At 37.7% G+C, this 26,630-nt stretch overlaps 1 protein-coding gene across 1 annotated transcript in view; it reads left to right on the top strand.

The window, feature by feature from the left end:
• The first annotated feature begins 4,464 nt into the window (after positions 1-4,464).
• MRPS9 (mitochondrial ribosomal protein S9) overlaps positions 4,465-26,630 on the top strand; it is a 39,891-nt gene continuing 17,725 nt past the window's right edge. The window contains exons 1-5 of the mRNA XM_026657352.1: positions 4,465-4,521; positions 7,564-7,743; positions 18,756-18,818; positions 18,897-18,927; positions 23,062-23,141. Of these exons, the coding sequence (XP_026513137.1) occupies positions 4,465-4,521; positions 7,564-7,743; positions 18,756-18,818; positions 18,897-18,927; positions 23,062-23,141 (411 nt within the window). The remainder of the gene's footprint in view (positions 4,522-7,563; positions 7,744-18,755; positions 18,819-18,896; positions 18,928-23,061; positions 23,142-26,630) is intronic.

The raw sequence follows: 26,630 nt of genomic DNA, 5'->3' as shown, positions 1-26,630 counted from the left end.
GCTGGCCAAACAACCTGTTCTATACTCCATATTTTTGGGCCTAACAACTCTATATGCATCCGAAGAAGTGGGCTGTAGCCCACGAAAGCTTATGCTCTAATAAATTTGTTAGTCTCTAAGGTGCCACAAGTACTCCTGTTCTTTTTGCGGATACAGACTAACACGGCTGCTACTCTGAAACCTGTCAATATAAGCCAGTCTGTCTCCGTCTGTATACCAGGCTTTGCACATCATCTTCAGTCCCTTTGTGATATGCAACTATGGTTATGTCTTTTGTTGTTAAAACTTTTGTTGCTCAGCAGTGTAAAAAAAGAAAACCCACATCTCTGAATGACAAAACTTTTAATGATGAAAAACACGGTGTGGACAGTGCTTTGCGGGAGATGCTCTTCTGGCAACCAAGTTACCACCCCTGGGTGGGGGTGGTTCTGTTTTGTTGTCAGAAGAGCTCTTTCCTCGTGACAAAGAGCAGCTACACTGCTTACCTTACAACTGCGTGGCTGTAACAGCAGAGCCATGCCGTTGTAAGGTGCACAGTGTAGACATAGCCTAAGGCTTTGTCTACACTACCACTTTTGTCACTAAAAAAAACACACACACACACACACACACACACACACACACACACACACCCCCCAACTGTGCTGTTGTGGACAGCGCTATGTTGGCAGGAGAGATTCTCCTGCTGACATGGCTAATGCCTCTTGTGGGGGATGGTTTAATTATGCTGGCAGGAGAGCTTTCTGCTGGCAAAGAGTGGCTACATGGAAAACCTTACAGCGGTACAGCTGTGTCGCTGTAAGGTCCATAGTGTAGACATAGCCTAAGACTGTTGATTTTAAGTCTGGGAGGACTAGTATGATGGTCTGGTTTGGCCTTCTGCAAAGTGTGGGCCAAAGAGCTTCACCCAGGGTTTCATACAGTGGAGAAGGAGTTATTCTTCTCTATTATGTAAGCGACTGCTGACCAGCCCAAGAAGTTGGGGCAAACTAGAGCATCTCTTTAAAGATGCCCAAATCTTTGATTGAAAAACTTCAGTGATGATGAGTTGATAATCTTTTCATTGTTAAAAAGTTGACTTATTTCTAATTTGCATTTCCAGTTTGAAAAGCAAGTATAAATCAACCTTGAGATGTGTTTTAGGAGTGGTGTTGAATACTGTATTATAGATATTTTAAAACATATAATATGCTCACTAATGATCTAGAAAGAGGGTGGAAGTGACAAAATTTTCAAATGACAAAATAATTTAGGATGGTGAAAACTGAGGAACTCCTGAGTGACCTAACAAAGCCAAGCAATTAGGCAACAGATGGCAGATGATTCAGAGTAGGCAAATGCAAGGTAATGTACATTGAAAAGAGCAATTGGATCTATTTACGCACATTGCTGGTTTCTAAATTAACCGTATCCATTCAGGAAAAAGACTTGGTGTCCTTGTGGACACTTCAGTGTGCAGCAGTGGTTAGAAACACAAACAAAATATTAAGGTGTACGGTACAGAGAATGGAATAAAACTAATACTCAGAATATTGTAACACTTTTATAATGATGGTACACTCTTAGTTTGAATATAGTGTCTGGTGCTGGTCAGCCCATCTCAAAAATGTAGGGGGCCAAGTGACAGGTACTGAGAATAATTACAGGTGTCTGGATAGATTTATGTCTGAGGAGAGATTGAAAAGATTAGGACTGTTCAGTTTAGAGTGGGGCTCGAAGAGGGTACCTGATATCAACACCGAAATAATGGGTCAGATCCCTGTGTAAGTTGACATAACACAACTGATTTTGGTGGAGCTACACAGCTAAGGATGCAGCCCAGTCAGTAATATAAAAAAAGTAAGTATGGTGCTCCTATTTACTCTTTCTCTTAATACAAGAATGAGAAGACCTCATTTTAACAAGCTAAGCAGTGCATTTAAATTGATTAACACCACCACACACAATGCATAGTTATTTTAAAGTAACCAGACACAAGATGGTGAGTCCAAAAGCTTAGCAGGATCAAAAAAAGACTCAGATGTTTATGTGATCCCAATCTTCCATTACATTTGATAAGTTTAAAAAAGTATAAGCGATATAAACCCTCCTGCCTTATTGCTGAAGCCAACCATTAACTAATTGCCTATTACTGACATACATATATGTACATGGACTAACTGTATATAGGACATGAGGAGTAGGATTCACAACCACTGGTTCCAAAACCCAGGTGTCAATTGTTGTCTAGGTAGCCCTGCAATTGGAACTTAGTTAACAGTTCTGTTTGGAGAAAAAAAAACAATTCACTTCAGTGGTGTGTTGTTTCCAAAGGGCTTACAGTAATGAAAAGTAATATAATTTTTTTCTTTTCTCACTGACTTAAGCAGATGTGACAAAATACACACAAGGAGCAGATAGACTGGGTGAGCAGGTACCATTTTTAGTCACCTTTCAGAGAAGCACTTCACTTAAGTAAATACCGCTTCCTGTGAAGTGGCTTGGAACAGCCAATGTGAAAATTAATATAAAATTATTTGTTTATTTGTTGACTCATTGTGAAGGATCCTAAAGTGCTTTACAAAATACATATCAGAAACGAAGCCTTGGTATTGATACCCCCATAGACACCCTGGTAAAATGGACAGTATTGACTTTTGAAGTCTGGAGTAAGTCAACTCTGACCATGTTCCAGGGAGTTCAGGGGGACTGATTCTCTACTCAGTATTAATCACTAGTTTTATGCCCATTTATCTCCACTGACTTGAGTGGAGTTCGATAGGTGAAAATTGATTTAACAGTAAATAAACAGGCCATAGGTATTTCAAACCTGATACTTAGACCTCTGTGCTATTACTTTCTAAATGAAAATAATCTAAAAGCAATTAGTTTCTTAGTGCTAAGGAATTGTGCTAGGCTGGAGGAAAGGCTGTTTCTTTTCTGGTGGAATATTCTATTGTTTCAGGAGTTTCTTAACAACAGTTATGTTTTTAAAAATGGTAAGAATACTATCTGCAAGAACGCTTTATGAAGTATATAATGAATACAACCTCTGATTTCCTTTATATTGTAGAGGAGTATTTTCTAGTTTGGCTTAAATACCAGAAGCATTTAACTTCACTTTGTAGTTCTTACCCAGATGACCCATGAAATTGTACTCTTATCCCAGAAGAGGTACCCTGTACAATAGGTATTAATTTCCATAAGAGGCTGTTTTCTAATTCTGAACAGTTTGTGTCCAGGGACTTTTGATTAGTGATGAACTTAAACAAGAAGAATATGAATAGCTTGAGGGGAAAAGAAAAAATGGGAAAATTACAATAAAAAATGACAGGCATAATACAAAAGTATCCTGTTTAAAGTATGGCAGAGAGAAAGCAATCTTGGGCCTAGTAATGAGGATTCTTATGTTCATTAAAAAGAATTACAAATAACGAATATACGTGGAAAATAAGACTGAGTGAATAGCATTTTCTCCTGAAGTAAGTGTCTAGGAGATAATGTGTAGAGATACTTCAGTGTTTCTCTCTCCCAGACATTCACTAGAGCTTGAAACAGAGAGCAGAAACTGGGAATAAGCAGGATTTCCAGCACTAAAATTCAGTGCTTGTCTCTAACTCCTGTTTTATCATCTTATTGTTGGCAGAGATTTTATAAGAAACCATGTTCATATACCTCAGTTTAAAAAACAACCAAATACTTACATTCATATCATCCTTTTCATCTCATGCAGTATATACAAAGATTAATTTACCTACTTCAGGGGTTCTCAAACTTCATTGCACCACGACCCCCTTCTGACAACAAAAATTACTACACATTCCCAGGAGTGGGGGACCAAAGCCTGAACCCAGCCGATCCCTGACACCCTGGGTGGGAGGCCAAAGCCAAAGGGCTTCAGCCCCAGGCAGGGGGCCTGTAATCTCAGCCCCACTGCCCAAGGCTGAAGCCCTCAGGCTTCGGCCCCAGACAGTGGGGCTCGGGCTTTGGCTTTGGCCCCTGGCCCCAGCAAGTCTAAGCCAGCCCTGGCGACCCTATTAAAACAGGGTCGCGACTCTCAGTTTGAGCGCTGCTGAGCTATTTTATTGGACCTGGGCTGAATTGCAGTAGCTATTTTGAATCGCAGAGCAACGCTACGCAAAGGTTTAGCACAGGAAATAAAGAATACTATATCCAGTTGAAATTGCAGGTAGATTTTGGGTAGGCCTAGTTAGAATTTGTAATTACCCTAGTTAGAATTTGGCTTGGGTTAACAGTGCTGCAAAAAATGTAACAGAAGGACAGATTCTTCCATCTGGTGAAAGCAACGAGGAGTCCTTCTGGCACCTTAGAGACTAACAAATTTATTTGGGCATAAGCTTTCGTGGGCCAAATAAATTTGTTAGTCTCTACGGTGCCACAAGGACTCCTCGTTGCTTTTGCTGATACAGACTAACACGGCTACCTCTCTGAAACCTTCCATCTGGTGCAGCGTTTTGTACCACAATGCTAGCACCATATGATCCTGTGAGCATTACTCCAATGCAAAGTGGTATTGAGCTGGTATAGATGCTCCTATTCCAATCCCACTTCCTGTTGTCAGCATTGCAGGGAAAAGAGGTATGGCCAGCGGAAAAAGAACATGACTAGTAGATCCCTACTCTATGCCAATAGTCATTTGTAGTTTCAGCCTGTTGCCGCCATTAGCAGCCAGTGAAAGCTAGAATAGCCTTTAGGTTCCAATTTTGCAAATAAATGTATGTATGTAGTCTCATTATTTCAGTGGGACTATGCACATGTGTTTGTGTTGGGTGTGTAGTTTGTAGTTGCCAGTTATATCTGAAATGTTTAAGCTGTATCTAGTCAAATAATTTCTAGTTCATATATGTTTTTAACTCAAAGTACTGAATTTAAATGTAGATTTTTAAACCCTGACCTGGAGAGAAGACTCCTAGAAGTGAGAGGACAAGTCCATTCATTCTTTGGTTTCTCTTCTACAGCTGGCAATAAGGCTGCTAACTAGCTACCTTTAAGTTTTTGTCAGTTTGTTTATTATATTTTTACTGTGGTCACATATACACCAGAAGGTACAGTGAGACCACAGATTCACACAGTAGGCCATTGACCAGCCATCAGATGATAACTGCTTCAGGTCACTGTTGAGTGTGGCCTATTGAATAGAACTCTGATATTTTCTCCATTCCAAATGTTCCCCCTCTGCTCTTTTATTCTTGTGACTTCTTTCTTCCCACAGAGACAACTCAGTCATCAATTCTCAGTTTAGTTTATGGAATAATTTGACTGCAGCAAGGCTTTGTTAATACTGACATAGGACACGTAAAGTAGTGCATAAAAATTGGCATTAAGCCAAAATTGGGACGTTCCTGCTCTGTCAATGATGCTTCTGTTTCTCTGGCAGAGTGCTTGATTGAAATTACAGTTGTCTTACCCACTGATTATCTTGGTGAAAGAAAAACAAATCAGTCTAGCCATATCTTATAGTCTTCCACAAAAGCCAAAGACAAGTGTTCCTTGGATTATGAGCTGGAACCATGTTCGCTACTATTTGTTGATAGGAATTCCCCTAGAGGGTTGTAAGAGGCAAAGGGATTAATTGTTCAGTCAAAATATGGTCGGTGTTCAAACCTAAGTATCGAAAAAGTCCTAATAAGATTTCTTAGGAAGTGCAGATAATATCTTACAATGGGACGCAATGTCCTCTACAGACTTTGAATATTCATTTTTATTTTATTTTCATCAAAACAGCAACCTTGTGTAAATTAATGAATTTAGTAGCTTTTTGCCTCTAGAATGATTGACTATACCTAAACATTCATTTTAGTGTTCTTAGCATAATTCTTGTCCTGCATGGTGCATTAGGACATATACCTCTACCCCGATATAATGCTGTCTTCAGGAGCCAAAAAATCTTACCGTGTTATAGGTGAACTGCGTTATATCGAACTTGATTTGATCCACCGGAGTGCGCAGCCCCGCCCCACCGGAGCACTGCTTTACCGCGTTATATCTGAATTTTGTGTTATATTGGGGTAGAGGTGTACAATGTGTGCCTGGGTACTAATTCAGCTCCATGGATGTACTCTTTTATGATAGCATTCTGTAGATGGTGAACTGTTAAACTTATCTTCTGTTAAACTCCATCTAGGTCTATGGACACTGGTTTAAGGATAAGGATTGCAGTAGCAGTCACCTCATGCCATGATTTTGTGTGTTTAGGGGGGAGATATAGGATGGGTATAACAAAGAGACTGAATGGTTCCAAAGTAACCGGTTTATATGGAGTGATACCATGCCAATTGCAGTAGCTATTTTGCATCACACATCAAAGGTTTAGCACAGAAAATAACATGATATCCAGTTGAAACTGCAGCTAGATTTTTGGTAGGCAGACTGTTATTACCCATTAGGCTAGTAAAGATTTTCTCTTCTAGAAGTTCTAAAGATTTTTTGTCTCCAGGTGAGGGGAGAAACTGAAGACTTTAGTAACTTTCTAGTCTCCAGTATAAAGCCTGTTGCATCAAACAGTTTTAATATCTGCTTGAAATATTGCTTCATCTGCCTTCATATCTGCATATCTCTGTTGTAGGGAAGGGATAGGACCAAGTACGTTTGACATTTGTAATATTAATATTAATATTAACATTTAACATTTGTATTACAGTAGCGCACAGAAGCTCCAGTTCGGGTTGGGACCCAGTTGTGCTGGGTGTTGTAGAGAAACACAATAAAGATGTGGTCCTGAAGAGTTTATAGTCTGTACAATTCTGTTATCAACACTAGGACAAGAAAGAGTTCTGTAGGACACAGATTTTAACTCCAATCCTACAATGAAAAACACATGAGTGCACCCCTGAGCCTGTGTGTATAAAATTAAAGTAACTGGTGGGCTCTGGGGTGCCCCTGTGTGGTTCTCAATGCAAGAATGGGTCCTAAACTATTTCACTGTCCCAAAAATGCATTGTGCCTAATTTCCTTTTCTTTGTTTCTTTGACAGGGCAACATGGAAACTTTATACCTTAGTAGTTTCATTACACTGTTGTATTGCACTTGGGATAGCAGAATTAAGTTTGCAGTTCTTTTCATGCTTCATTTAGAAGTTCTCTCTTTGTGAACATATGTATAAACCCTTTGAGATTATTTGTGTGCAGAGAGATAAAAGAATACAGTCACTGTTTACTTACAATGCCTAAGTGGTTTATTTGCCTAAAATTTTTTGTTTTGTTTTCATCAGAGACTTCCTCACATGTAATTCACATTTCATTCTATTACTGGAATCTGAGTGTATGTTACAGAAAACAAACTGAAATTGATTTAACATTTTTAAACATAGGTGCATAAATTTGATAAAAAGACAATCCATTGTTCACAATTTATTTTCTCATGTAAAAAAGTTAAACTGTTTCAACACGTCTGTAAAAGGGTCTTCGGCAGCTAGAAGAAATCAACTTTCTGAATAAGAGTGCCTTTTCTTAGTTTCTACACTACTGTGCACAAGGCACATTTCCCTTTTTATGCCAATAATTTTGCCTAGAGTTTGCTGTACAAATTCTTTTTTAATATTCTTTTTTTTTTGTTTTTGGTTAGACATTAAGACTAATCTATACTACTACAGCAGTGCAGAAGAGAAATGTTGCAGCCTTAGGACCTGAAAAGTATACAGAGGCTTTTATTAAAAACCAGATTGAAGAGTTCAACCTAGGAAAAAGACATTTAGCCAACATGATGGGGGAAGATCCAGAAACTTTTACCCAAGAGGATATTGATGTAAGTACAGTTGCTCTGTTGGAGAAGTAATTTACTATAGAGTTTCAGATATTGAAAGCACTTTACTTCAGCATGAGCCCCTCAGCTCTCTGTGAATTTTAATCAAACTGTCAGAATAAGAGAGAATACTACTATACATTGCAAACATTGCAACTGTGGCTGTGAATAGAGATTCTACCCCTGCTATGTGTGTGAGGTCAGACATCGCAGTATAGAACTGTATACCCATATCCCGCTAAAGCACAGTAGGTTCTTTTTAAAGCTACTAATGGATAATCCCCTTGATCTGAGGCCATAGGAACCACTATAAAGGTTTATATAGCACTTGAAAACATTTACTCATCATTTGACCTGCTGTGTCTATTTAGGTCAGGTTTTCCTGCATGATACCACAGCAGTTGATGATGCAAATTTAAATTTTACAGGATATTTCACAACCAGTCCTTGGTTCAGTTTTACTTAGTAATTTTAATATAACCTCCCCCCCCGCACAAACTCCATTCTCCCTTTCTTTGTGGCTCCACTCTTGTTCAACCACTTCCCAGAAGGTTGATGGTAGGGAGAAATGTCCTTTTGGGTGGCCTTGTGTGGTGAGGCTGCATGAAGTCTCATGACCGAGCAGCATGTCATGGAACCAAAGAAGAGAAAATTGAGCTCACTGCATTATGGCCACTGTGGGAACAGGGAAATAAGATGGTTTTCGAGGAAATGCCCACTACTTTACCTGTAGCAGACTTGCAGTTGGAAAGCAGGTAGACTTAAGGTTAGGCAGCTTTTTCTGTCCTTCAGTTTGAGAAGCACTGGTTAAAATATTTTGTTGGATATTTTCTTACCTCTTCTCTGCTAATATAAACTATTTAGGCTGCTATAGGTGCTAAGTGTAGTGTAAAAGATTGGGAACTGTTTTTGACTTCTTAATCATAAAAAAAGTTATTTCTGTGTAAACAAATGTCTAGATTTACAAGTAGTTGCAACCAACAAAGAATAGTTCCACCTTTTAATCTTCCAACAAGTTAAAATCCAATACTAGGCATAATTTTATGTTCAAAAAGATATTAATTAGAACATTTATTTTAAACTTGATTTTGCTCACTCATTGCAGGCCTGGTAAAATAAGCTACTGTTTATGTAATAGCTGATTTTCACACATGACATACAATAGCTTTGACTTATTTTAATTTATATTTATAAAAAAATATGCACTCAATGCTTGATTCTCTGTGTGAATTTTCCTCAGTAAAAACAATATAAAAATGAACAGCATGCTGCCAACGGTTGGTTCTCTCAACAAATGACAATCCAACTTCTATTATAAAGATCACAAACTCAAAAAGCAGTGTTCCCAGCTAATCTCTTGGACAGCACACACTTCACATCCAGCTCACCTCAGGCAAAGGCCTGAGCAAACAAAGGGGACTTACTCTTTGCCAGTAAGGTTAAAAGTCTTGAGCTCTGAGCCGTCATATGCTTACAGCAGAGATGAGCTCTTTTTATTTCTTTTAAGGACAGTAGCACTCTGAATCCATATTGAGGCTTAGATTTGAGACTGTGAGAATTTAATATTTGTATTTATTTTCATGTTTTACATTTTATAGTTTACATTTTATTTGCATTTGAAGTAGTGGATAGGCATGTTTTGATATTGATATCCTGATAGTACCCCCGGAGATAGATATACCATTGCAGACCCTTACACCTGTATGTAGTCTTATTGACTTCGGTAGGACTCTATCGAGGTAAAGGTGTGCACTGGTGAATCAATTTGCAGGACTGAGGCCTTAATGATTAACAGATGACTTACTTTACTTTGCTTGTTCTGGCTTTTATTAAATGATAAAATATTTAGGGAAAGGAAATTTTATCTCAATTTGGCAAACAGTTCTCTTCACCCATAACAGAGCTTGTCTTTGTTTATTTGCATGACGTGCATGCACAAACTAGTAAAAACCTGTTAGTACAGCTCACACAGTGTGGAGGTTGTATTAACTTCTGTGTTGATTGCCTGTAAGGATTGGTAGTAGGAGGCTGTGCGTTCACCTACAATTCAGCTCCCTCCCTGCAGTCCAGGTTTCCTTTCCACACGTGGGCCTGTTTTTCGAGGACAGGCCTCTATAGGAGCTCAGGAAGTGGACAGCAGGACCGTTTGATTGGGGTGTGGGTTCTCTTCCCATGCATGCATATATGCCATAAATACACATGTAGAAGATGGAAGATCCCTCTGCACACAGATCCCCAAGGGATACTCTGACGATTTGTACAAAATGACTGAGCTCCACCATAAAGAAAAGTAGGCTCATTCTGGAAATGAGCTTTTGTAACCCCCTTACCTTCTGAGTGTGGTGTTCTGTCCCATCTAGTGGCACCAAGACCACTTAGAGAGAGAATTAAAATGAGTCAGCTCTACAGACTTGCCTAACAGCCATATGGCTTTTAGCTCATGCAGTAGAGGCTCATGCACTAAGCTCCAGAAGTCCCCGGTTCAATCCTGCCCACCGACAACCGGGGTCGGTCGGTGTTACAAGTGGGGGCTCGTCCGGGATTTCAACTGGGAAGATGCTGAAGCTCGGGACATGCTTCCTCAGCTAGGGGAAGTATGTAACCCACACACTTCCTGGGTGTGGTGTTCTGGCCTATCCAGTGGCACTGAGACCACTTAAAGAGAGAGATAAAATGGGTCTGCTTTACAGTCTTAGCTAAGAGCCAGTTGGCTTTTAGCTCATGTGGTAAAGGCTCATGCACTAAGCTCCTAGAGGTCCCCAGTTCAATCCTGCCCACTGACGACTGGGGAATGTCGGCGTTACGCTTTTCCTTACTGAAGTGCAGGTGACAAGTATGGGACCAGTTCAACAATTTTATTTCTGAAAAGATGAAAAAATAAAAGCGCAGCATTTTATTTAGTATTGCAGAGTATCTACTGTGCATGTTTAAGTTGCTCACATACCATCAGGTGTTGAAAATACTTTGAGTGCATAATAATGTCTGCTATGCATAATTAAATTTCTGTTATAAAAATATAAAAGCTGCTTAGCACTGGCAGCAGAATTATAAGGCTTTACACTTAGAATAGTAATAATTCCTTCTGATGAGTGCTTACGTACCTCCATGTCGTCTACTGTTAATCAGTCTGTACAGTGCATTTCAAAAGTAGACATGAGACTCTGTCTTTCATTGGCAATTTATGTGTATTTTAATAAAAGTTAAACCTTGTGAATTTTAAAACAGGTGCTACAGGGAAATAAGTTTACTATGTTTTAATCCTCTTGTTGGATGTTTTGGATGCAGAATTGCCTCTTACCGATGCTTTTATCTAGGAATGAAAAGTTAAGCTGTATATTACAACTAAATTACTTGGGGGGGAAAAAAGTCCAGCAAATTGATATATAACTGCAGAAGTCTACCAATTGCTTTTTAATTGGTATTATAGACCTTGCTCTGGAACCAGGATATTTTATTCTCCTATGTGTGAATATGTGGTATGAAGTTTCTCTAATTGATTTGCTTTGCCCATTCCATTTGATGTATCATTTTTCACAATATTTCATAATTTGTGCTCATTTCTAATGAACAGAGTCGTTAGGACAGGCATGTCTAAGTACAACTGACAGCTAACATTAGGTGCCAGATGCAGTTTATAAAGCTATGTAGAACTGCAGAGAACAGTTTAAATAAATTAGCACCTGTACATTAGTCTCACTTGCTGGTAATTTATAAGCGAATCAGTAGAGATGACATTTAGGTAAGTCATTGATCAAGTTAACAGCTGCATACCCACTGCCCAGCTGGGATACCTAATTAATAGAGATTGCAGTCCTGACCCAGTGCTTTTTCCCTGGTCAAGTCTGTAATCCTTTTATTTTGTGATTTACCTTTAACTTATAGACATAGTAAATAGTCTGCCTTCATTTCAAACTGTCAGATCACTAATATTCTAGTTTAAAGCCAAAAATCTAAGCAAGATTAATATAAGAAAAGCACCTTAAACCCTGTGATCTATTTATATCCTAGTATTTTTATTTTTCCTTTTATGGACTTACTAAATACTGTTCCAGATACCTGAGCACAATATAAAGCTGCTGTCTTTCAGTAGAGTTAGTAAAAAAAAAAAAAAAAAAAATGTAGAGCAGCTCTTGTATTTGATCTATAGATAAATGTTAAGCATCTTTTGGTGAGTAGGGCATAGGTCTTAAATGATAATTGACATACAGACTGACTTATGTTTAAATGTAAAACAAATGTTTTAAGGAAACTAGTTTCACTTGCAAATGTCTTTGTACAAGGGTAGGAGAGTGGTTCCCCACAAAGAATTTTGTGGCCTAAAGCATATTGATTAAATGAGAAACCCCTGGCTCACAATAATATACTATTTGTGTGCCACATAAGTTCTCCTTTGGGTAAGGAGTAAGACATTTTTAGTCCTATAATAGTGAAAAATGTATGTTGGAGTTGGATTGGTTTTTAAAAGTTAAATGTGCTGGATTGTTTTTAGAGGATATTCAGATTTTACCTAAAGAAACTCTTAAAAACTGTGAGTGCTATTCTGTGTAAAATGCTAGTCCCAAGGGAGTCAAATCTTCCTTACTTAAGCAAAATCCCCAGAGAAGTCCACTTGGACTGGTGACTTCTGTTTGTTTGGTTTTGTTTTTTCGCCTCCTTTTCTAATATAAAAAATAAGCTATTTAATATTTTGAGAAGTTGTTACTATGCAAATAGTTACTTTTTCTCATAGGACACTATGTATACATTTTTCCATATATGGTACCAGTTTTATAGACATAATGTTGATTTTAAAAGATGCTTGCACCAGTAGATTATTTTTTATCAGATACGTTAACGTATTTATTTGCGTAAAATTACAGCAATCCCATAGATGAGATTACTTGACTTTTTCTTCACGTATCCCTTTAGCTTTGAATAAGAGTTTGTTGTCCTCAAATTAGAGTAGGGTTTAGCAGAATTTTTTGAGGAAAGTTAAGTGATTTGACCAAACGTCTGGGATATTTTTGTTTTTTGAAGGGGTTTGTAACTTTTTAAAGTGCCTTTTATTTAACACTTCAAACTTTCACTGCACATAAATCTCCACTAAAGAAACTTATGTGGAAGTTTTTTTAAAAAGATATTGGAAACAACCACCATTATTAACATTCTTAGTCATTGCTGACTCAGTGAGAGCAACCGTTCCATTAAACATTTTAGCCCAAAAGAATATAGTATTGAAAACTGTCTGAGCTGGAGTTGGTATTGGAGTCTGGTTCAAGAACTGTAGATTTCCCAGCATAACAGAGTTGGAAAGGGAAGTGGGAATCAGGCTGAGGAGGCTGGAGAGCAGAGGGAGTTGATTCAGTAACATCATCTAGGGAGCCAGGGGCCCTACTGAAATGTTTCAAATTTTATGCCCTGAAGTATAGTCTCAGAACTGAACTGGTTTAGTACTCAGTGCTTAAAGCTTTATGTATGTAAAAGTAGAGTATAAGCATCATTGTGTCTGATTCTTCAATGTGCTAGGGACCTTTTGTGCCAATTATGCTGTAGCAAAGGAGCCATAGGGAAGATTTAAGACTCCCCTAGAAAATACCCCCATTGCTGGAGGCTTCTCCGCTAGCCCTGTGCCACCTCCATAAATGGTTTAAGCACAGGAAGCATTCCAGAGTAGGCCATGGGTATAATGGAGGTGAGGTGTGGGTGAATTGGAGCAGGAGGAAGCATGGCCAGGGTGGACTTGCACCATAACAAAGCTCCATAGGACCATTGAGGCAGTAGGACAGCTTAAGGGCTCCCTGGCCTGTGCTGGGGAGCTCTAGTGGCTTTGTAGATCCTGAAGACAGCAGACACAAACTGCCTCCCCTCTCTTCCTTTGCTAACTTATGAGTCTGACCTAATATTTTTTGCCAATCCAGTTTGAATTAAGGCATGGATTTCTAAATGCCTGAAGATACAATTAAATGTGCATCAGATGGCAATAAATTGGGCCATCTGAGGTAAAAATTGAGGCCAGATTTTCTCTGGCCGTTGGGAAAATGAAGGGACAAGAATCTTTGGGTTGCAAATGGAGGGAAAATGTGCTTTAAACCCAGACAACAGAAGAAGGATAATACTGTAAATGAGGGTGCAGCATAGCTGCTACGTTTTTTGTGCAGCTCCATGTCTGAGCTATTCTGCATTTTTGCGGGTAATTGGTTTGAGGGGCCACCAAACATCTACTGGATATGATGAGAACAAGTTTCAGTCCCTTTTGAGCTAGGGTGGATTCAAACTGGTAACCTACTGATGAAAAGCCCACTAGCAGTGTTTAAAGGTATCCAGTACCTCCCCAAGTAATAACTTTAAAAGTGTGTCCCATATATAAGTATGCTGAAGGAACATTAGGGTTACCAACTCAAGCACTTTTTTTAAGAAATGCTAGAATTAAATGCAACTCTTGAGTATATGCATTATGATTTGTTCTTTAATTATGTGATCACATTATATTTTTTCCCACATGGGCCATCAGCAGTTTGAACCCAGGACTCTCAGATCCATAAGAGAGACTGCTCTGCAACTTGAGCTAAAGGAGTAACTCATAGCAAAAGAAGGCAGTTATCCTCTAGATGGAGCTCTCTCTAGAGACTCTTTGGCAGTGGGTTACAGAATTATTTGTGAGACAGAAGTGGGATGTTGGGTTTCAGGATTCTTTGGGTGCAGTTATTCTGAAAAGTAATGTGGTGGAGGGGGATGAAACTTTGTCTGTCATATATTAAAGAGCTGTATTCTATTCCCAGGGACAATTATAAGGCCTGTTCCCAAGGAAAATTTAATAGGGTTGTAAAATATTTACCTGCTATCTATAGCTATAACCTCCGCCACCGAACTTCTATCAGATATCTTAACATATTTGTCACTAGACTCTGATGTTATCCTCAAGACGCTGTTCTCAGCCTTATTCATACTGGGCTCCGCTTCCCACTGGATTTCCCTTCCCATCCAGTCAGTCTCCCTCCCATTTAGCATTAAGGGAAGGACAGAGTGGTCATGACTCCCAAATACCTGTTCACGACCCTCAACTTGAGAATCCCAGTCCTAAAGAAAACTTTGCAGTTTGGTCTGGAAAAGTCTGTATGGAACCTTTTGTGTGTAGTGCTCTCTCTACCACAACTATTTCGGGCTTGGTAATGGAATATCTTAGAATTCATTGGTTTGCGTTTATATTTTCTGGGATATACAGAATATAATTGTCTTCTAGATCTTGGTCTGATTCCTGAAGGGATTCTTGCATTGAAACTCAGTGTTGCAAGTTTGAAGGAAATCCATATTCAGTTAATGAAGCCTTCTCTTGAACTACACTAAAATGCTCTAGTTTCATTTTTTCAGAGAGATTTGTTATCCTGGCAGTCTAGAGGCTGGTCCACCTTCTGTTTCTGTTACTAATAAATATGAAACTTGAGCGCAAGAGGTGGTCAGAACATTTCCCCCAAAATATGCTGTTTCATCAAAGCTGAAACATTTTGTGAAGATGCATTTGTTTCTTTGAAGCTTTCCAAGAGGGAGGGAGAGATTCTGTAGCTGGATGGTTAGGATGCTGGCATGGGATGTGGGAGACTCAGGTTTGGGTCTCTGTCTAATTTGGAGTGAACTGTGATGAAAAATTCTGCTCTGAATCAGGCAGAGTAGGAGTTTGAACCAGGGTGTTCCATGTCCCAGGCCAATACCCTAACTACTACTAGGGGATAGAGACAGACACACATCTTCCCCTGACATAATTCCATTTTTCATGAAAACATGCAACATCGATTGGTTTTATTCACATTAGAAAGAAAACAAATTTCAAAACCTCTGAAGTTGCAGCAAAACAGAATGTCACATTTACATTGAGTTTTCAGTGTCCTACTAATAGTTACTGGTTGAGTCAAATCCTTGAGAGCTAATATACAGGATACCTTTTAAGTACACACACTGTCAGTCTCTGTAACCCATAATCTAGTCCTTTAATATGTTGTTATATAAGGTGTTTGTTTAACATCAGTTGGCTCACAGCAGATTTCTCTATTGTCATCGTAATTAATCCCCATTTGTTCATAAATAGGTGTTCACCTACTCTCTCTGTGCACAAAATGCCCATCGACTAACAAATGGGAATTCAGCAGTCACTAAGAGAAACAAAATTACCATTTCATAAAATCAAGTTAATCCTTTTGTTTGCTTCAGAATTCTCAAAATTTCTGTTTGGAATACCAGTAGGGGATTAATGAAAATAATAGGCTAGGTCTTTTTACACTCCATGCATATTAAGTAGGTTGAAGCACTGACAAACCAATCCATGTCCATAGAAAAAATTATCAGCAAGTAATAGCCTTAAGGTAACCTAACCAAGAAAGAGGCATAATTCTTGAGAGAAGATTTTAACTAAAATTCTTGTAATTTCATTTTTCTTCACTGTCCACTAAAAATGCAAGCAAGTCTACTGCAGTATTTTGTTCTGTTATTAGTGCTATTGTACAAATATATTGTGTATCTTTCTAAAATCAGTAGGCTCATACTGTTAATTTTGTGTCATGACTGAAATTGGCCATATTTAGTCCCACATTTACCAAAACACGTATTTATTTTAATTTGAAAAAATTGGGTTTCTGATCTAATACATTATTTTTTGCTTCATTAATCAACATTTTTTCAACCATTTTTGAAAAAAAGTGCCATAGTAATAAATTGCTGAATAGGAATTACATCCAGTTGGATTTAATATTCCTGCAAGCTATTTTGTCTTACAGTAGTGCCAGAAATGGTTTACAGGCTTTAATCTGCTTGTAGAGTAAATTGTTACTTATTAACAGGGAACACACACCACATTAAAATATTGGTTGAGTGGATGAAGAATAAGTATCATGTACTGCATATAACAATAATCTTAATGATAAACCATGGTTTGCAAAAATGCACATTCAAATGTTTCCTAATTTGTAAGTGTCTTATTGACAGACCTTTAAATATCTTTAAAGGGAGACTTCATTGTTTAAAGTTTAGTAATTGGAATAGAGTTTTTCACCTACAGGTTGCTGGTTCAAATTGAGCTTAGGTTATAGCGACTACCAGTTGTTCCCATGTTATAGTTGTTCAGAATCCTGCATATATAAATTTCCATGACAACAATCTTCACGCTTGACATTCCTGAAAAAGTGCTGGATCTAGGTGGAATGGAGATTCTCAGTGGTCTGCAAACCCTTAGTTATCTCCTGTGCAGATTTGGCACTCTGTGGCAAAACAGTGTAGGGAAGCTTGTGCTGCCTCTGTCCATTTTGTCTATATTCTATTCCTAGGGGAATTCTGCACCACTGTGTGCACACATAATTAATGTGCCACGCATAATTTTTTTTCACAGAAAATAATTTCTGCCAGAAAGTTGGTACAGTTCTGCCTTTTGCCCACCAGAGGCTGCTGTGGCACTAGAACAGAGCAGCCCCTCCCAGGCAGGAGCAGCCCCAGCTATCTCATAGAACTGGAAGGGACCTTGAAAGGTCATTGAGTCCAGTCCCCTGCCTTCACTAGCAGGACCAAGTACCAATTTTGTCCCAGATCCCTAAATGGCCACCTCAAGGATTGAACTCAAAAGCCTGGATTTAGCAGGCCAATGCTCAAACCACTGAGCTATCTCCCCCCTAGCAATAGGGAGGAGAAGAGGTTGCCTGCCTGCCAGTGGGGTCCAGTCAGGAGACGGGATATGGGGGAACAGACAGTGTGGGGTTGGGGGGTCACAGACTGGGGTTCCTAATGGCTATTGGGGAAGGACAGACTGGGGCAGGGACTGAATGGAATTGGAGGTGCTGGGCCACATGGCAATTGGGGGAAGGGGTGCAGGGCTGCATATGGGGGTGGCTAGGGGACACAGACACAGGGGGAAGGGGTGCAGGGCCACATGGGGAAAGGGGGGTGGCTGAGTGTGGGCACAGAGGCACATGGGGATGGGGAGGGAGGTGGCTGGGGGGGCGCAGGAACACATGGGACGGGGTGCAGGGACACACGGGGATGGGGGGAGTGGGTGTCTGAGGGTGCAGGGATACATGGGGACAGGTGCGCCTGACTGCTAGGGGTCAGCCAGGCCCCCCAAAAACCTATTCCATATTTTTCCCACCCACATCCTACAACCCTCCAAGTTCACTCCCAGGCTCCTCCCCTTCCCTCAGCTCCTCCTTTACCCCTGGCTCCCCCAAGCCTTTGCCCTGCACTGAGGGGTGCAGGAAACATTTCTGTATAGTAGTTTAAATGAATTACTCAACGTTCTGTATTTACATGCCTAGTAAGGAATCTATGTGATAGAAACATTTCCTGAATTTTTTTCATTGTCTGTTTTGTTACAGACATACTTACTGACAAGTATTTTGAAATACATTACCAAAATAATTGAAACTGGTGTGATTGTATTGTATTATTTTGACAAATAAAATATGCAGAATTTTTAATTTTTTGGTACAGAATTCCCCCAGGAGTAATATTCTTTGAAAAAATAGAGAACTTATTCTCAAGAGCTATCAAACTGGCACCTTTCACAAACACTGATGTTTGCAGGAAGAAAATTAAGAAAATGATAATTTTGATAAATGACATGTGAAATCTTCTAAGTTACAGCATTAGGTGTTTTTGAGATGGGTGAGAATTACTCTTTAAAAATCACTGTTTAGGTTAAATAAAATGGCGGTTGTATATTACTTGAACCTTGCAACTGAGTATTTCTTGTAATAAATTGTCTGAATTTAAAGTTAATCTTTAAAGTAAAGAAAACAGTTCACTTATTGTAGACCTACTAGATTACAAACTACAGAATTAGATTTTTCTTATTCTTTCATTCTGTGTAAAGAAATAAATTTACAGTTGCTTTTATTCTCAGAACAGCATATAGGCACATGCCATTTTTTGTTGTTGATTTGTCTCTCTCTGTGCTGTCTAGGTTTTTATAGCATGCTCATAGTAAAAATATCTGTAAGGAATTTGATTATTTTGTTGTTACAGAACAAATATGTATCTGATCTTTGTGTGTTTGTTTGCAGAAAGCTATTGTCTACCTCTTTCCCTCTGGCTTATTTGAGAAAAGGGCCAGGCCTGTAATGAAGGTAAGAACAACGTTCAGTGAATTGTCTGAGTACTTTTAGCATGGCATACTAAACCTTTTTGTTGTTGTTTTTCTACAGCATCCCACTGAAATTTTTCCAAAACAAAGAGGTAAGTGTACATAGCTATTCTTTCTAGGCTATAACAACGTTTTTATTATGAGCCTCTATGTTGTTTTCTTTCCTGCAACCCATTTACATTTCCTTTATTAATGTTTTTTATAGCTGCTAATGAGGCACCCGAGTGATAAAAACACAAACCTTTCAAATGTAATATGAAACTTTACTGATCTGAGGACCTGCACAAGTGAAAAAAGTACTGCTAGAGTGAGGGTATGTCTCCATTACAATTGGAATCCGACGGTTGGCCTGTGCCAGCTGACTTGGGCAGGGGCTACAGCACTGTTTAATTGCAATGTAGGCATTCCAACTTGGACTACAGCCTGAGCTCAGGCCTGGATGTTTACGCTGCAGTTAGCCCCATAGCACGAGTCTGTGACCAAGGATTTTTAATGGCCGTGTAGACATACCCCAAAGGACCAGTGACCTTTTTTAAGAGAAGATGTCTTGTGAACCACCATGGCTAGAAAGAAATGTTTTCTGCCATTGGAAAACATTTTTAATAACCTAGACTCTGATCGAGAGCCACTGAAGTCCATGGGCGTCCTTCAGTGGCTTTGGATTGATCATAAAGCATTGCTTTTTTAGTATTTGGTATAAAATATAATTAAAAAAAAAAACAGGTAAACTCAGTGCTTGCGAAGAATAGCAGATTGACAGCCTTGGAAACTGAAGTGATCTCTTTATCCAAAGAATGGGCACAGTACGTGCAGACTATTATCTGCCCTTAGCCTTGATCTGGCAGGATCAACTCTGCAGTTTCCATGCCTGTGCAGTCTTTGGTCTCATTCCTAGTAGTGTTTTTTGTTTGTTTGGACATCTGTTCAGTGGAAACTATTTAGACTACCAAAATCATTTTATATGGAACACTAAACAAACATTGCAACAACTTTCGGTTGCTACTGTCCTGAGCTTGAATTGAACTAGTGTGTGAAAGGCTCTGCATCCCCAGAGCCACTGAGTCCCCCAAAAAACACAATTCTGATCCTCAGTAATATCTTATTTTCTCCCTCATGTGAATGCTCATATATTAGCAGCTGCTATCCTGAAAACCTTTAAAGCTAAAAAAACAACTTTTTATATCATCTGAAATTTTGGAACATCAGCTTTCAAATGGTATAAAACATTAATTTCTAACTTCAGTGCATTGTTAAATATAAGCTAAAATCATGTTGGAATTGAATAGGCGGCAAGATGGAAATAATAAATATGTGATTTAAAAGTCTGATGGCCATTTCCTATTAACAACACTAGACTACTAGTACATATGCTTTCAGGACTTATGAACTCTTTCAGACACTGGTCTAATCCTAGTGATTGTGGAGTGTTTTTGTATTTATATCCAAAAACCGCCTTGTCAGAAATGATCACCGTTTTTCAAGGAAGTCGTTCAACTCTCTAAAAGTTATGTCTTTAAGAATTCTGAAGTGCAAAAATACGAATTTGTACTTCAAAATGGTCCTTGAGCCATAATCACTGAGCAGCTATACCATTACCAGCCAATATAGTATCAGGCAGCAACGTGAACATATACTTCTCACCCTATTTTTTTTTTTTCACTTTCATAGTTTTACAGACTCAAATACACAAACACTATCATAAATTTGGTCCATAACTGCATTTTTTAATAAATATTGAGTCTAACTTTCACATTGACTGACTGACTTTTTAAAAAAAAAAAAAAAAAAAAAAAGAGGAGTACTTGTGACACCTTAGAGACTAACAAATGTATTTGGGCATAAGCTTTTGTGGGCTAAAACCCACTTCATCAGATGCACGGAGTGGAAAACACAGTAGGAAGATTTATATAGCAGTACATGAAAAGATGGGAGTTGCCTTACCAAGTGGGGGGTCGAGACAATGTGATGAAGTGGGTTTTAAGCCACGAAAACTTATGCCCAAATACATTTGTTAGTTTCTAAGGTGCCACAAGTACTCCTCGTTATTTTTGTTTTTGCTGATACAGACTAACACGGCTACCACTCTGAAACCCGTGTTTTAAAAGAAATTGACCATGGTGAAAACAGAAGCCACTTAATTGTTTTAGTTGCAGTTGCTTATGTGATGTCTGAATTTGGCACAATTTTTACCAGTGTTCCTTCTGTCTTTGTCAGCTTAGTTCTTTTCCTACCATTAGTGCCTCTGCCATTTCCCTCCCTTAACTTTTCTTTGTAATGCATATTGTGCTTATTGGGTCTGTCAGAACTTGTTTTCATCTGCCTCTGATCTTTTACAGACTGTTTCTTCTTCATTGGTGAGGAGATGGTTGGGATTTATTAACTTTTTCAGTTCATAAAAAGAGCAACGTCAGTTTCCTATTCCTGCTGCTTTCTCTATGAACATGGTGAGGGCAGAGGGGAAACAAAAACGTTGTTTCCATTTATAAGATAGGATTTATTAGTGCAGGCCAGCATTAAATAAGCTTCTACTCACCTGTTTTATCTGCAGCATCCCATCTTAGCCTCTTTTGAGTATAGACTGGGCATACCAAATTACTTGAAAGTTTTGTAATGTGTGCAAATGTCTACAAGAATCTGGCTTTGACTTTACTAAATTAATCTAACATGTTACCTAAACCAGGTATAGCTTTGGTGTCCGGGTTTAATACCTCAAATAAATCAACTCACTAAGTCAGGTACTCCTATTGAAGAATATTTGACAAAAAATGACTGATAAATATTGTCAGTGCTTGAAATTGATATCAGTGAAATCTTGGCTCCGTTGAAGTCAGTGAGAGTGTTCTCACTCTAGAAAGATTTCACCCTGTATATACCTGTTAGATTGGAATTTCTACTATTAAAACCAGCAGAATTTAATACAAATAATATGCTAAATGTATTTTACTAAATACTTTCTCTAAAGCTGCTTATAGTTCTGAACCTGTTACTTGTGCATTTTAGTTATCTTCTGTAAAGTTAGCATAGTGTTGTGCTACTTAAGAAGACCCTTGAATCAAGAGAACTGATTTTCACAGCTGCACAAAATTATGGATTTTAAGCATTGTTTTTTAGTTTATCTATTTAAATGTTTGCAGTTGTAGGTAATTATGGGGGGGTCGGACAATAATTATTTAATGAAAGTAGACATTGAAATTCAAAAAGTTAAAGCTTTATAATAGTTAAAATACAAATTGTCAACATCACATATCAAAATATACAAAGTAAATATCTTTAAATCAAACTCTAAGTTCTGAGGCTGCATTTTCCTTACTTTGCTGATTTGAAGAAAATATTTTTGTTCGTTTGTGAAATGTCGATTTCACAAACGAACAAAAATATTTTCTTCAAATCAGCAAAGTAAGGAAATCGACATTCACCCATAAAAATCTAATCCTTCCAAGCTTAACTATAATATCTTCTGTACATCTTCTCTGCCCAGCAGTGGCACTGGTAATTGCTTCAGATTCAATTTGTAGATTAAGATGACGTGTCACTGTAGGAGGTAAAATGACAGAAAAGTTTAATTTTAAAATAAAGGAAATTTTTATTAGATTAAAGTATAAATCTGTTCATAATTTTTATATTGCTAAAGCATCACATAAATGTTTTGGCTCCTGTGATTAGACAGATGAAACTGTTTTAACTGTTTTGCCTAAAAATATCTGCGTTCTGCACACTGTTCCCTCTAGAATATAGTTGAGATATATTATCAAGGCAATGTCAGAAAGTTTATTCAGAGACTGCCCATATAGTAGTAGTACTATTTCTAGAAGACTTTATTTTCTGGAGCTGTCAATCTGGCACCTTTCATAATTCTGATATAGCATATAATTATCTTTTAGTGTGCATTTCTGTCTAGTCTAAATTTGGCACCTTTTGCTGTATTGCTATTACATAGATTCCTTGAGATTTTATTTAAGATGTACAGCAGGGCTTCCATTATGTAATGAGAGATTTAGAATGTTATATTAAAAATATCTGGTTATATTAGCAGATTGAGGTGGGTTATAACAAGGTATGTTAAAATATTAGCACTCCAGACTGGTTGAATACTGGTTGAATGTCTTTACTCTCTGGTATTTTAAAAGGTAATTAGTATTCTAAAAGAGGTTTATAACTGCAATTTAAATATAGTTATTTAGTTGCTGTATATTATTGCTTTTTTGTCTAATTTTGCTTTTGATTAGCAATCCAATGGGGAGAAGATCACCGTCCATTTCACTTTCTCTTTTATACTGGCAAGCAGTCATTTTATTCATTAATGCATGTAAGTACATTATAGTCTATGATAAATAATGATAACTCTAAGTCAAGTAAAACATTACATTAGAACTACATTTCAGAAGCTTCTGAATTTACCTAGTGATTTCGTAATGGACCATAATAACACTACCAGAGGTGAAACATAATGTGTTTTGTTAAGTCATAATATTTATTCTTTCATTTAGAGAGAAGTTTTTGCCTAATTTAAAAGCGAATGGTTTGTTTTCCTTTTTTCAGTTTGGTTTTGATTATGAATTAGGTATGAATATTCTGAACATTTCATTTTATACTGTAGTTTAATTTAGTATCAGTAAGGGTTAGCGGTAATGAATGTCCATCCAACAGAGATGACCAGATTTAGGATTATTCATTATATTTAAAATACATGGTTTTCGTCTTAAAGAGAAGAATTGCAGAAATGTGCTGATCTTTAATGTGAAGGAAATTTGTATTAAGTAGCTCAATATATTTATATTTTTTAACATTTTTTAAAGATTGTTTTTTTTCATGTAAACTTAATGTGCACTTAGGTTAGTATGGTTGCAAGACCATGGGATCTCTGTCATTTACCTTTACGATAAAAGCTACATCTGATAGAACACTGCTGGTCCCGACTTCTTTATTGTGTGTTATGAAGAGCCCTTTTATAAATATGCCCATTAGTAGCACATAAATTCTTTGACTCCCTAGAAGAGCCTTATAGAGAGATGTGTAGTATTTTAATGTATGGTTAATGTAAGACAAAAAAAGACCCACTTTTGTAGTCCGGTACTTTCAATTTGATGCTCCTGTCAGATTCTGTTTTTCTCATTATGTACTCTTGAAAAAGTTACAACAACATTTATTGGACTTCCCAAAAATCAAATTCTGTGCATAGGTTTTCTTTATTTTTGAGAATTATCTGGTGTTTGTTTGTGCTCTACGAACCCAAAGGACAAAATCCCCACTTGTCAGGTACATTTATTTCTTGGAAAAAACCCTTTTTTCGTTTTTTGTTGACCTTGGGCAAATGAGCTTCTTGCCCTGGCAGAAATGAAATGAATGATAAATGTAGAGTGTGTCTTTGCTGAGTAATGGAGCTGCAGCATAGGCTTTCCACAGAGGTTTTCTCCTGCACAGCCTGAGGCAGCCCGAGGACCCCTGCTGTTCATTTAAATAGGTATGTCAAATCTGCCTCGAAACGCCGCTGGTTTGATCTGTGGTAATATTTGTGAAGGTTCCATATGGACTTGAGCCCCCTGCAGTGCTAAGAAATAATGTACAACGCTTCATGGTGCAGACGCAAATTTTCTCTGAAAAGGGATGCAATGCTGCGTTTTAGCTGTCGGAGAGGATGATGGAGCTGACGCGCTAGGCCTGTCAACTTGTTACACGGATGGGTTGCACGCAGCGAGGCTGTGGAAAATCTGTGCCTTTTAACTTTTCTACTTAATCACGGTTGTAGCATTGCCTTTAGACTGTATGCTACATTAATTCTCTTCCTGCCTTCTGCCTTTCATCCCAAGTTTCACGGAAAAAAGTAAAGCATGCAGGTCTTGTAGAGGAGCCTTATCAAACAGCTGTCATCTGACAAGCCATTTGCATTTATTTTGGCTGAAACAGAGCAACCCAAGGGCAAGATGTTTTGTTGTGTTCCATCATAATGAAGAAATTACAAATTTTACAAGGAGCACAATTTTATTTTTAGCTCTTCCTAGCCTTTTAAAAAAAGGTATGTAAGATTGCCTAAGAAATAGTCTTACAAAGGATAGTGTGTATCCTGTTACGATACCACTTGATTAAATCGTCTTCAAATGAAATCTGCTTGACAAACAGATTTCATTACTGTAGGATATTTTAAAGTACTTGAGTGTTCTTGGGACATTTCTAAATGTGTCCATTAAATAGAATTATATAAAGCAGAATTAATTAAACCGGATTTAACATCCTTTTAGTTAAGCAGCTGCAAAAAAAAGGTGAAATCTGTATACAATGCTTAACATTGTTTTAATCTCTCATCAGGCTAAATCTGTTATATAAGATTTATAGATTGATTTCTTTTAAACTACCAAAACTGTAATTCATACAGCTGGGAGAACGAAAAGATTGCATGTTAATGCAGTATTTGCATGAATGACAATATTTTGTATGGATTTTTTTTTTAAATAATTGCTACATAAAGAGTGATAAATAGGATAAAGAAATGATTATTTGGCCTAAATGTTTGTCAGTCACAACTCCATTTACTGACAGGGATCTCAGATTTTATTAATTGCAGTTGAGACAACCAGTCACAGCAGTGCCATTTGTTTAGGTAATGCTAATCAAAAATGTTAGACATCTGTTAAAAGTAGTGAATACATATATTCACCGTACATCTTATAAGATCCAGTTTATATGTGAATGTATGACTTGAATATTAAGTAAGACTTCTATAAAACTTGAATATCCTTTGTATTCACATTGCTCTCTTTGTTCTGCTTGTTGAATATAGTTTAGTCTTGGGGACGGGGCAGTTTATTCACCTCTTGATGCGCAAGGGATTTGTTGCATGTAACTCTAACGTACATTGAGAGAATTTAACCCCTTCACATGTGTTGTAGCTATTCATCTCATTCAAAATGTTGCACTTTGAATACGACATGGAAAATTGCATTGTTTGCAAGTAATATAGTCAGGTTTTGTAATGTGATCAACAAGACAAAGTGTCCTATTTTATACATTTTTTTTGTTGGACAAATTTTGTAGCATACGTAGTTCTGATTATTATTCCCTTCCAGAAATCTCAGTGAATGGAAACATCATTGTGGCCTTATGCTACTTTTATCAAAATTGTATTCAATGAAAATCATTTACATCCCAGGGCATTTTAAGTATATTGAGTGTTTTGATTAAAAAAACCTAAAAATAATATATCAAAGTCAAAAAATATTCACTTTCAAGGTAGGCAAGTGACCTAAAGAATTTAATGCATGATGTTCTGGGTCCTCCAGGCATTTAAAACATGCCCTCTTTCCCCTCCCCTTCCTCCCCCCAAAAAAAAACTAGATCAAAAAATATACAAAGATGTTTTTCATAAGCTGCTCTGTACTTTGAGGATACTTTTCAAAGATCCAGTTCTCACTCATTCCTGTCCTCAATTTATTTAGTAATAAGAATAAATCCTTCTTTAAAAGAGTGCATCCTAGTGCAGATTAAGGATTTGATCCTTCCATTAGATGTGGGAGCATTTATGGCTGCCTAGTGTCTTGTAAACTCAGCTATTATGCAAACAAAATAGCTGATATTACAAGACAACAGACATGTACATTCATGAGTTTGACTATTGCATCTTGATGAAATCTTCTGAAAAGTGAGAGTCTCTACAGTAGTTTCCTATAATTTTGGGGAAATGAGGATTTAGATGTAATTGTTTGGCATTATATATGATTATTTTGCAAAATAGCATTTAACATCATGATTGCATCTTACCCTCTTAAGTCCTGAATCTTGCGAAGTCTTATACATGTGCTTA

This window comes from Terrapene carolina, unplaced genomic scaffold, assembly GCF_002925995.2.
Source record: "Terrapene carolina triunguis isolate 2854851 unplaced genomic scaffold, T_m_triunguis-2.0 Scaffold21, whole genome shotgun sequence".
NCBI lineage: Eukaryota > Metazoa > Chordata > Testudines > Emydidae > Terrapene > Terrapene triunguis.
The sequence above is the reverse complement of the archived record's forward strand: the minus strand, read 5'-3'. Positions and strand labels throughout refer to the sequence as shown.